A 13,567-nucleotide genomic window follows, 5' to 3' on the forward strand; every position below is an offset into this window, starting at 1 on the left:
ATTTCAGGCTAATGGCAATCAGAAAAAAGCAGGTGTTTGCAATTTTATTTGCAGATACAATAGGCTTTAAACCAACAAAAGTAAGGAAGGACAAGAATGGTCACTTCATATTTGTTAAGGGTAATACTCAATATGATGAGATCTCAATTATTAATACCTATGCACCCAACCAGAATGCACCTCAATTTATAAGAGAAACTCTTAACAGACATGAGCAACTTGATTTCCTCCAGCTCCATAATCGTCGGAGATTTCAACACTCCTTTGGCAGTGTTGGATCGATCCTCCAACAAGAAGCTGAGCAAAGAAATCTTAGATTTAAACCTAACCATCCAACATTTGGATTTAGCAGACATCTACAGAACATTTCATCCCAACAAAACTGAATACACATACTTCTCATCAGCCCATGGAACTTAACTCCAAAATCGATCACATCTTAGGTCACAAGTCTAACCTCAGTAAAGGTAAATTTACAGGAATAGAAATTATTCCATGCATCTTCTCGGACCACCATGAAATAAAACTTGAACTGAGTAACAACAGGAATCTGCATACTCATACAAAAACATGGAAGTTAAATAACCTTATGCTGAATGATAGCTGGGTCAGAGATGAGATTAAGAAAGAAATTGCCAATTTTTTGGAAGAAAACAACAATGAAGACACGAACTATCAGAACCTCTGGGACACCGCACAGGCAGTTCTAAGAGGGAAATTTGTAGTACTGCAAGCCTTCCTCGAGAACGGAAAGAGAGGAAGTTAACAACTTAATGGGACATCTCACGCAACTGGAAAAGGAAGAACATTACAATCCCAAACCCAGTAGAAGAAAAGAAATAACCAAAATTAGAGCAGAATTAAATGAAATTGAAAACAAAAGAATAATACAACAGATCAATAAATCAAAAAGCTGGTTTTTCGAAAAGCTCAATAAAATAGATAAACCTTTGGCCAACCTAATCAGGAAAAAAAGAGTAAAATCTCTAATCTCATCAATCAGAAACAACAAAGAAGAAACATAACAGACTCCTCAGAAATCAAAAAAATCCTTAATGAATATTACAAGAAACTTTATTCTCAGAAATATGAAAATCTGAAGGAAACTGACTGACACCTGGAAGCACGTCACCTTCCAAGACTTAGCCAGAATCAAGTGGAAATGTTGAACAGGCCCATATCAAGTTCGGAAATAGCATCAACCATACAAAACCTCCCTAAAAAGAAAAGCCCAGGACCAGATGGTTTCACGTCAGAATTCTACCAAACTTTTAAAGAGGAATTAGTACCTATATTACTCAACCTGTTCCAAAAGGTAGAAAAAGAAGGAAGACTACCTAACACGTTCTTTGAAGCAAACATCACCCTGATCCCCAAACCAGGAAAAGACCCAAGAAGAAAAGAAAATTATAGACCGATATCACTAATGAATATAGATGCAAAAATATTCAACAAGATCCTAACAAACAGAATCCAGCAACACATCAAACAAATGATACATCATGACCAAGTCGGTTTTATCCCAGGATCTCAAGGCTGGTTCAATATACATAAATCTATAAATGTAATCCAGCACATAAACAAATTAAAAAACAAAGACCATATGATTCTCTCAATCGATGCAGAAAAAGCTTTTAATATCCAGCATCCCTTCATGATCAGAACACTTAAGAAAATCGGTATAGAAGGGACATTTCTTAAACTGATAGAGACCATCTACAGCAAACCCACAGCCAATATCATATTGAATGGAGTGAAATTGGAATCATTTCCACTGAGATCAGGAACCAGACAAGGCTGCCCATTGTCTCCATTGCTTTTTAACATTGTAATGGAAGTTTCAGCCACTGCAATTAGGGAAGAAAAGGCGATCAAGGGTATCCATATAGGGTCAGAAGAGATCGAACTTTCGCTCTTTGCAGATGATATGATAGTATATCTGGAAAACACTAGGGACTCTACTACAAAAATTTTGGAAGTGATCAAGCAATACAGCAGTGTCTCAGGTTACAAAATCAACATTCATAAATCAGTAGCCTTTATATATACCAACAACAGTCAAGTTGAAAAAACAGTTAAGGACTCTATTCCATTCACAGTAGTGCCAAAGAAGATGAAATATTTGGGAATTTATCTAACAAAGGACGTGAAAGATCTCTATAAAGAGAACTACGAAACTCTAAGAAAAGAAATAGCTGAAAATATTAAGAAATGGAAAAACATACCATGTTCATGACTGGGAAGAATCAATATTGTTAAAATGTCTATACTAGCCAAAGCAATATATAATTTCAATGCAATCCCTAGTAAAGCTCCACTGTCATACATTAAAGATCTTGAAAAAACAACACTTTGTTTTATATGTAATCAGAAAAGACCTCGAGTAGCCAAGACATTACTCAGAAATAAAAACAAAGCAGGAGGAATTATGCTACCAGACCTCAGACTATACTACAAATCAATAGTGATCAGAACAGCATGGTATTGGCACAAAAACAGAGAAGTAGATGTCTGGAACAGAATAGAGAACCAAGAGATGAATCCAGCTACTTACCGTTATTTAATCTTTGACAAGCCAATTAAAAACAGTGGGGAAAAGATTCCCTAGTTAACAAATGGTGCTGGGTGAACTGGCTGGCAGTCAGCAGAAGACTGAAAGTAGACCCACACCTTTCACTATTAACTAAAATTGAGTCTCACTGGATCAAAGATTTAAACTTAAAACATGAAACTATAAAATTACTAGAGGAGAGTGCAGGGAAAACCCTTGAAGAAATCAGGCTGGGCGAGTTTTTATGAGGAGGAGCCCCTGGGCAATTGAAGCAGCTTCAAAAATACACTACTGGGACTTGATCAAACTAAAAAGCTTCTGCACAGCCAAGAACACAGTAAGTAAAGCAAGCAAACAGCCCTCAGAATGGGAGAAGATATTTGCAGGTTATGTCTCCGACAAAGGTTTAATAACCAGAATCCACAGAGAACTCAAATGCATTAGCAAGAATAGAACAATGGATCCCATCGCAGGCTGGTCAAGGGATTTGAAGAGAAACTTCTCTGAAGAAGACAGGCGCGCGGCCTTCAGACATATGAAAAAATGCTCATCATCTTTAATCATCAGAGAAATGCAAATCAAAACTACTTTGAGATACCATCTAACTCCAGTGAGACTAGCCTATATCACAAAATCCCAAGACCAGAGATGTTGGTGCAGATGTCGAGAAAAGGGAACACTTTTGCACTGCTGGTGGGAATGCAAATTAATACATTCCTTTTGGAAAGAGATATGGAGAACACTTAGAGATCTAAAAATAGATCTGCCATTCAATCCTGTAATCCCTCTACTGGGCATATACCCAGAAGACCAAAAGCACATCATAACAAAGATATTTGTACTAGAATGTTTATTGCAGCTCAATTCATAATTGCTAAGTCATGGAAGAAGCCCAAGTGCCCATTGATCCACGAATGGATTAATAAATTGTGGTACATGTACACCATGGAATATTATGCAGCCTTAAAGAAAGATGGAGACTTTTCCTCTTTCATGTTTACATGGATGGAGCTGGAACATATTCTTCTTAGTAACTATCTCAAGAATGTAAGAAAAAGTACCCAATGTACTCAGCCCTACTATGAGACTAATTTAGGGTTTTCACATGAAAACTATAACCCAGTTACAACCTAAGAATAGGGGGAAGGGGGAAAGGGAGGGGAGGGAGAGGAGAGGTGGGTAGAGGGAAGGGGATTGGTGGGATTACAGCAGGGGTGCATCTTACAAGGGTATATGTGAAACTTGGTAAATGGTCTGTAAAGCTAGTGAATGATGCCCCACTATCAAATCAATGTGCACAGCTAGGATTTAATAAAATAAAATAAAATAAAAAAAGAGGATTGGAATGAAGAAATAAAACTAAATTTATTTGTAGATGATAATGTGCAGTGAATAAAACTGTACACATTCTAGAACAGATAAATTATGAAAGGCTGCTGGATATAAGAATATAGAAAAATTGGTAGCATAATTTCAAAAAATTTTCACCTATAGCTTTAATAAAAACGTAAGTTATTTAGAAATTTGACAAAGTAGGCATGACCTTTATGTTGAAGATCATTGTAGTTGACTAAAAAAGCAAAATGGAAGAAACATTGAGAGACTTGTTATTCATGGAAGAGGAGACTGTCAGTTTTCTGCTTACTGGTCAATCATTTAATTAAAACAGAAACTGGTAGCATGTACTTACGTGTATAAATTGACAAGCTGAATCTAAAATTCACATGGGAAAGCAAGTGGCCAGAAATAACAAACAATTTTGAAGAACAAGAAAATGGAGACATGGTGTTGATACATTATTTTCATACTTCCCTTTGACTATCATCAGGCAGTAATAGACAGAGGAACATTGGAAGTACTGTAGAGTTTATAAGTGGATGCATGGTTATGTAGAAGCTGAGAGAGCATGTATTACAAGTCATTGAAAAGAGCAATGGACTGCTTAATTATTATATGGCAATTGATCATGTGGGAAAAAACAAAATCAGATTATATTTTATACCGTACATAAAAAATACAGCTGGAATAAAGATCTAAATCTGAAAAGTAATTCTTTAAAATTTTATTTGGAAATAAATAAAAAGTCTCTATAAACTCAGGGTAGGAATAACTTTCTTAAGAAAGATGTAGAAAGCAGAAGCCATGCAAGAAGCGACTATTTGATTGTACTAAAATAAAAACTTCTATCCACAATAGCCAGGATAATGGAATCAACCTGCGACTATTAGGAGATAAATGCATAAAGAAAATGTGTATATACACAATGGAATATTACTGAAAAAGAATTAAATCTTACCATTTACAGTGACATGGGTGGAACTGGAGGTCATTAGTTAAGTGAAATACACCAAGCACAGAGACAAATATGTGTTCTTTCTCATTTGTGGGAGCTAAAAAAGTAGAGCTCATGGAGGTTGTGAATAAAATGGTGGTTACCAATGGCTGGGAAGGAAATGAAGTTGGGAAATTAAGAGAAGGTGGTTAAGGGGTACAAAAATAGTTAGATAGAAGGAAAGTTCTAGTATTTGATAGTACTGGTATTTCAGAATAGCTAGAAGATACGTAATACTCCCAGCCCAAGGAAGAGGTAAGTTTTTGAGGTGATATGATTTGATCATTACACATTGTATATATGTGTCAAAATAGTAATATATCAAAAGCCATAAAAAAAACTTCTGTATACATTAAAACATCATAAAGATTGTGAAAAGGTAAACATAGATTAAGATGTATTACTATATATGTACAGATGGTTTCTGACTTGGGATGGATTAACCTATGATTTTTTTGACATTATGGTGGGTCTTTTGGGGTATTAAATTAATTTGGCTTTTCAGGGTATAGCCTCATCATAAGTCAAAGAGCATCTATAATTGACAGAAGTTTAGTGTATAGAATTTATAGAGAAATTTTACAAATAAGAACAATACAAAACAGCCCAATTGAAAATGGCAAAGATAGAATTTACAGAAAATTATTTCTCATATATATAAGACATGTATTATTTAATGTTCCTGCATAGCAAAATCAGTAATAAGCTGAGGCATATTTTATAATAAAATACTAAACAGCAGTTAGAAATGAATGAAATATCATACAAGCATCAAGGTGGGTAAACCTAAAATTATGTTGAGTGAAGAATATAGAGAGCATACCTTTTCACTGTAACATGTTTAAATTGGAGTAGTGACTCCACTTTAGATCTTTAGTTACTTCCATGTGGATCATTATCAAAGTCTCTCAGAAACACATTTTCATAAGATATTTTTTCTCATACATTTCCTCCCTGTACATGACTATTTATTGTGTTTCCTGTTGCATCCTTGACTTACTTGTGCTCTGAGATGTGCTTGAGTAAATCTGCTTTCCCACAGCTGCCCCCAAATCCTTCCTCACCCGTGGGATCCTCTCACTGATGTCCATAGTAAAACCCAGTTTAAACTCTTAACGATACTTTGAGTCTTCTGGATCTGGAGTGGAACAACCTATATTTGTACTCAGCTGAACTGAGGACTAGGTTTAGAGTGACTGAATATCTCCTTTGCTATCTAATAATATATTTGTTGAACATTTTTTGTAGTTTTCATTATGTTATGAATAAGATACGAAGCGAATATAGTCATCTTTGCATGGAAGGAAAGATCCTTGTAGTCCACTTACTCCTAAGAAAAGTGGCTTTACCTTCTCCATTTTATTCTAATTGAGTCTTGGCTTTTTCACTTACTCAAGTAGTTTATTAAAATACAGGTAATATTTTGCTTAGTTAGAGTTATGTAATACAGATATTTATGTTTTTCAGAATTTAAACAAGCAAGCATATGATTTGGCAAAGGCATTGCTGAAGAGGACAGCTCAAGCTATTGAACCATATATTACCAATGTAAGTCTACTTGTAATTGGTTGTCAGAAGGATTAAGCCAAAATCTTAAAGACTTGTTAGAAGCAAAATTTCAGCAAGTAGTATATAGTTTTGACCATTGAGTTATATATTTTCTTTCTGTTCCTTAATTGAAATTATTGTTGCTTAATATTTTCTGGAAGAATAACTTTCATCATGCTTGGCTATTCATTTGCTTCTTTCATATTGCCTGTGAACTAAAACAGCTTTTATTTTGGTTAACAAGATACATTGTTTCTACTGATAGAAATATAGTTAAGTGTAATTAGATAAACATATGAAACTTTTTATTATTCAGAGAAATTGGTTACAACTTTTTGTAGATTGAATTGATTAGTACAAGAAGACATGAACTAATACCAAGATTTAGAAGTTGAAGGCAAAATGAATGGCAATAGTGATTTGGTGACAATTACTTGTCTTTGCTATTCCTGGGGTACATTCCATGTAAATCTATCTTTTCTGAAAAAGAGGAAGGATTTCAATGAAATGAGCTTTTTCAGTATCACTCCAAGTCTATTTATGATGACCTTCTTGTTTTTTTGGCAGAAATGTTTTTTAGCTCCTAGGTTCACTGAGAGAAGCTTCTAGTAAGGTTTATTTTCTCCACAGTTCCATTGAGTTGCACAACTCTGGGTGGCACCATTCATACGGTATTCTATGTGAATGTTCCCTTGTGAAACACAAATCTAGAATTCGGTGTTAATGGTGGCCCCTGGAATTGTGTGTCCATCTGTATTTTTTGCTTTCACCCACTCCCAAAAAGTAAAAGATATAAATCTGTCTTCTTGAATAAAGAAACTACTTATATATTTAATTCTCCTTTATGTATTTAATTCTCTTGAAGTTAATTGAAGGAGAGTTTTTCTTGTATTTTATAAAAATTTAAAGTCAGTGTGTAATGAAATACATCACAAAAAGATGTATTTTGGAAAGTAGCATACTTCATAAAACAGTACCTTTACATAACTTTTTTTTTTTTTTTTTTTTTTTTTTTTGAGACAGAGTCTCACTATGTCACCCTTGGTAGAGTGCCATGATGTCCCAGCTCACAGTGATTCTCTTGCCTCAGCCTCTCAAGTAGCTGGGACTACAGGCACCCGCCACAACAACCATGCTACATATTGTTGTTGTTACAGTTGTCATTGTTGTTTAACAGGCCCAGGCCAGGTTGAACCCGCCAGCCTCAGTGTACATGGCCGGTGCCCTAACCACTGAGCCATGGGCGCCGAGCCAACTCACAGCTTTTGTTTCTGGCTTATGACCCTAAAGAATTCAGAGCAGATGGTGATTTGGAAAATGAATTTAATTTGTAAGGAAATTGTGTAGGAACTTTCAGAAGCTGTAGAATCAAATTCTGTATAATCTATCTTAATAGGTCTATGATTGAAAGGGAACTCCAAATATTGGTTTCTGTAGTTTTCTGAATCTTGGGTAATGGCTATGATATATTGGTTTGATTGAGTTTTTTCATTATTGACTTAGTGGGACTTATGAGTGTATAGACCCTGACTTAAGCATTCTGGGATTAATTACCCCTTCTCATTCCCTTGTCTGCAAGTGACTTCAATGACCATTTCCATAGCCCATAAGAGAACACCAGGCGAGCTCCTCCTAGTGGTCATTTAGTTAAACAACTGCTGCCAAGCTGGATTTTTTTTTTAGGGGAACTTCCTTATCTCTTTTTTTTCTGGTAGAGAAGTAAGAAAAGAACACTATTCCATGTTGATGTGTCAGCTGTGATTGGGGAAAATAAATATTTTATAGGAGTAATTAAAGGAAAAAAACCCTGATAGAATTATGCTATTGGTTGGAGTTGGGTAATTAGGTTCATTATACTATTCTCTCAACTTTTGTATGTTTGAAATGTTTATAATAAAAATTTAAGAAAGAGGGCCAAAGAAATACTTTCATCAGTCTCAGATAAATCAAGGTAATTTATTACTTACACTTTATGTTAATAATTTCTTGCTGTTCTTGCCAAGAGAAATATAACCCTCCTTCCTTATTAAAACTTCATCAAAAGCTGGTGAGCAGGGGTCGGAGGACTAGCAGAATAGTCTGAGGACACTTTCAATTATGTGCTTATTCCCAGTATCTTGTCCATTATTTTCTTATCTGTTTTTCTGTTCCCTGACTTATTTGTGGGTTAACAATTCCCTAAGAATTGCTTTTTTCCTCCCATTAATACTGTTATAAGTTTTCTTATTTTTCTAACGGAAACCAATATAATTACATGTAAAATCACTTCCTAGCGAAACTTAATTGTTTATAGTAGGACAAAATTAATATAATATTGGAAATCATTCTCAGCTCTTTTGGACTTATAGATGAAATAGCCATTATTGATTTATCTTCCTAGTAGAAAATTACCAAGTAAAAATACAAGTAGGATACTGAGGTAGTAATAAACTCATTTCTTTCTCTCTATTATATGTTACTTTTTGCCTCATGCATACAGACACATTGAATTTTTTTTTTTTTTTAGTAGATAGTGATTCTTACATTTAGAAAGACTGTGGTGTTGCAGGTTACTTTTCGAAATAAAATTTGTTGTAACGTGACATCCCAGGAAACTCAAAATTACATGTATGTTTTTAAAAGGTAAAACAGCATCAAAAACAGGAAGTACATAATGACAGTTCAAAAAATGTCCTACATAGGCTGGGTGCGGTGGCTCATGACTGTAATTGTAGCACTCTGGGAGGCAGAGGCAGGCGGATTGCTTGAGCTCAAGAGTTCAAGACCAGCCTCAGGAGTTCAAGACTCTGTCTCTACTAAAAATAGAAAAAACAGGTGTTGTGGTGGGCTCCTGTAGTCCCAGCTACTGGGGAGGCTGAGGCAAGATGATCTGCTGAGTCCAAGAGGTTGAGCCCAAGAGATTGAGGTTGCTGTGAGTTATTACTAACACCAGAGCACTCTATCCAGGGCCACAGAGTGAGATCTTGTCTCAAAAAAAAAAAAAAAAAAAATTCCTACATAGATCATTTCTGAGTGTCATTATTTTTCACTAGATCTTTTTAACTGTAAGTTTAGGATACATGAAAGAAATTATCTTGTTGAATTGAAAATGTATCAAATCCTTGTTGAAATGCATAGAATTTTAATTAAGGTATTTAATCTCACTGTTTTTCCATCTGTAGATTGGCATTAAAAGTGCTTCAGTAGTGGTAGAGAATGCGTTATTTAATGTGAAAGCACTTTTGTAATTAAAAGTTAATCATGTAAATCTAAGTTAGAATTTGTGACCTGTGATATCTTTTATTTTGCAGTTACATTTATCAAAAAATATAACTTGTATTATGTAAATTATCCATTTATAAATGCTAATGGATGAGTCAATACAAATCATTTATTTGTTTTGTTGTGTATAAAACGAATTTTATAATTTTCCTTTTTTTGTGGTCTGTAGTGGTTTCCTACCATTAGAAAATATTTTGTCATGTCTAGTTTGAATACAATTTATAATTATTCTTTGTATAGAATAATTTGATTGAATAATAATTTAGATTTTAGAAAATTCATTTTATTTATGATGCTTCTCCTAATGATAAGTTTTTTTTCTCCTCAAAAGTTTTTTAATCAGGTTCTGATGCTTGGGAAAACATCTATCAGCGATTTGTCAGAGCATGTCTTTGATTTAATTTTGGAGCTCTACAATATTGATAGTCATTTGCTGCTCTCTGTTTTACCCCAGCTTGAATTCAAATTAAAGGTAATTATTGTTAAAATAATGATTCTGTCAACCAAGCTAGGAAAGGGTATTGATTATGGCTTTTTAATGTTTACAGTAGTTTTAACTCAGTGTAACAGGTGAGGGGACATACTACTTTTATTTATTCATATGTTTGTTCCATTGCTTATTTGTGTATCTCTAATACCTGGCAGATTCCTAGCAGATAGTAGATGCTTAATAAATAGTTAGCAGGATGACATTTTTTCTTCAAATATTTTTGAGACAAATTCTAGGACTTGACTAATTTTTGACAGTTACGCCTATATATCAAGCTTATGTTTTCTTTTTTTTACATTTTATTAAATCATAGCTGTACATTGTGTATAATTTTTTTTTTATTAAATCATAGCTGTACATAATCATAGTGTACATTGATATAATCATGGGGCATCATTCACTAGCTTCACAGACCGTTTACTAAGTTTCACATATACCCTTGTAAGATGCACCGCTGGTGTAATCCCACCAATCCCACCCCTTCTCTCTACCACCTCCCCCCTCCCTCCCCTCCCTTTCCCCCTTCCCCCTATTCTTAGGTTGTAACTGGGTTATAGTTTTCATGTGAAAACCCTAAATTAGTTTCATAGTAGGGCTGAGTACATTGGGTACTTTTTCTTCCATTCCTGAGATACTTTACTAAGAAGAATATGTTCCAGCTCCATCCATGTAAACATGAAAGAGGTAAAGTCTCCATCTTTCTTTAAGGCTGCATAATATTCCATGGTGTACATATACCACAATTTATTAATCCATTCGTGGATCAATGGGCACTTGGGCTTCTTCCATGACTTAGCAATTATGAATAGGGCTGCAATAAACATTCTGGTACAAATATGTTTGTTATGATGCGATTTTTGGTCTTCTGGGTATATGCCCAGTAGAGGGATTACAGGATTGAATGGCAGATCTATTTTTAGGTCTCTAAGTGTTCTCCAAACATCTTTCCAAAAGGAATGTATTAATTTGCATTCTCACCAGCAGTGCAAAAGTGTTCCCTTTTCTCCACATCTGCGCCAATATCTCTGGTTTTGGGATTTTGTAATATAGGCTAGTCTCACTGTAGTTAGATGGTATCTCAAAGTAGTTTTGATTTGCATTTCTCTGATGATTAAAGATGATGAGCATTTTTTCATATGTCTGAAGGCCGCATGCCTGTCTTCTTCAGAGAAGTTTCTCTTCAAATCCCTTACCCAGCCTGCGATGGGATCCCTTGTTCTATTCTTGCTAATGCGTTTGAGTTCTCTGTGGATTCTGGTTATTAAACCTTTGTTGGAGACATAACCTGCAAATATCTTCTCCCATTCTGAGGGCTGTTTGCTTGCTTTACTTACTGTGTTCTTAGCTGTGCAGAAGTTTTTTAGTTTGATCAAGTCCCAGTAGTGTATTTTTGAAGCTGCTTCAATTGCCCAGGGGGTCCTCCTCATAAAATACTCGCCCAGCCCGATTTCTTCAAGGGTTTTCCCTGCACTCTTCTCTAGTAATTTTATAGTTTCATGTTTTAAGTTTAAATCTTTGATACAGTGAGAGTCTATCTTAGTTAATGGTGAAAGGTGAGGGTCCAGTTTCAGTCTTCTACAGGTTGCCAGCCAGTTCACCCAGCACCATTTGTTAAATAGGGAATCTTTTCCCCACTGAATGTTTTTAATTGGCTTGTCAAAGATTAAATAACGGTAAGTAGCTGGATTCATCTCTTGGTTCTCTATTCTGTTCCAGACATCTACCTCTCTGTTTTTGTGCCAGTACCATGCTGTTTTGATCACTATTGATTTGTAGTATAGTCTGAGGCCTGGTAGCGTAATTCCTCCTGCTTTGTTTTTATTTCTGAGTAATGTCTTGGCTACTCGAGGTTTTTTCTGATTCCATATAAAACGAAGTATTGTTTTTTCAAGATCTTTAAAGTATGACAGTGGAGCTTTAATAGGGATTGCATTGAAATTATATATTGCTTTGGGTAGTATGGACATTTTAACAATGTTGATTCTTCCCAGCCCTGAGCATGGTATGTTTTTCCATTTGTTAATATTTTCAGCTATTTCTTTTCTTAAAGTTTCATAGTTCTCTTTGTAGAGATCTTTCATGTCCTTTGTTACATAAATTCCCAAATATTTCATCTTCTTTGGCACTACTGTGAATGGGATAGAGACCTTACCTGTTTTCTCAACTTGACTATTGTTGGTATATATAAAGGCTACCGATTTATGAATGTTGATTTTGTAACGTGAGATGCTGCTGTATTCCTTGATCACTTCTAAGAGTTTTGTAGTAGAGTCCCTAGTGTTTTCCAGATATACTATCATATCATCTGCGAAGAGCCAAAGTTTGATCTCTTCTGACCCTATATGGATACCCTTGATCGCCTTTTCTTTCCTAATTGCGGTGGCTGAAACTTCCATTACAATGTTAAAAAGCAATGGAGACAATGAGCAGCCTTATCTGGTTCCTGATCTGAGTGGAAATGATTCCAATTTCACTCCATTCAATATGATACTGGCTGTCGGTTTGCTGTAGATGGCCTCTATCAGTTTAAGAAATGTTCCTTCTATACTGATTCTCTTAAGTGTTCTGATCATGAAGGGATGCTGGATATTATCAAAAGCTTTTTCTGCATCGATTGAGAGAATCATATGGTCTTTGTTTTTTAATTTGTTTATGTGCTGGATTACATTTATAGATTTATGTATATTGAACCAGCCTTGAGATCCTGGGATAAAACCGACTTGGTCATGATGTATCATTTGTTTGATGTGTTGCTGGATTCTGTTAGGATCTTGTTGAATATTTTTGCATCTATATTCATTAGTGATATCGGTCTATAATTTTCTTTTCTTCTTGGGTCTTTTCCTGGTTTGGGGATCAGGGTGATGTTTGCTTCATAGAATGTGTTAGGTAGTCTTCCTTCTTTTTCTACCTTTTGGAACAGGTTGAGTAATATAGGTACTAATTCCTCTTTAAAAGTTTGGTAGAATTCTGACGTGAAACCATCTGGTCCTGGGCTTTTCTTTTTAGGGAGTTTTTGTATGGTTGATGCTATTTCCGAACTTGATATGGGCCTGTTCAACATTTCCACTTGATTCTGACTAAGTCTTGGAAGGTGACGTGCTTCCAGGTGTCAGTCAGTTTCCTTCAGATTTTCATATTTCTAAGAATAAAGTTTCTTGTAATATTCATTAAGGATTTTTTTGATTTCTGAGGAGTCTGTTGTTATTTTGTCTTTGTTGTTTCTGATTGATGAGATTAGAGATTTTACTCTTTTTTTCCTGATTTGGTGGGCCAAAGGTTTATCTATTTATTGACCTTTTCGAAAAACCAGCTTTTTGATTTATTGATCTGTTGTATTATTCTTTTGTTTTCAATTTCATTTAATTCTGCTCTAATTTTGGTT

At 35.0% G+C, this 13,567-nt stretch overlaps 1 protein-coding gene across 9 annotated transcripts in view; it reads left to right on the forward strand.

The window, feature by feature from the left end:
* PDS5B (PDS5 cohesin associated factor B) overlaps positions 1-13,567 on the forward strand; it is a 191,079-nt gene that overhangs the window by 69,811 nt on the left and 107,701 nt on the right. For all 9 annotated transcript variants that reach the window (XM_053563584.1, XM_053563581.1, XM_053563576.1 and 6 more), the window contains 2 exons: positions 6,351-6,431; positions 10,024-10,164. In XM_053563584.1, coding sequence (XP_053419559.1) covers positions 6,351-6,431; positions 10,024-10,164 — 222 coding nt within the window. The remainder of the gene's footprint in view (positions 1-6,350; positions 6,432-10,023; positions 10,165-13,567) is intronic.

This window comes from Nycticebus coucang, chromosome 15 (assembly GCF_027406575.1).
Source record: "Nycticebus coucang isolate mNycCou1 chromosome 15, mNycCou1.pri, whole genome shotgun sequence".
NCBI classification, from domain to species: Eukaryota; Metazoa; Chordata; class Mammalia; order Primates; family Lorisidae; genus Nycticebus; species Nycticebus coucang.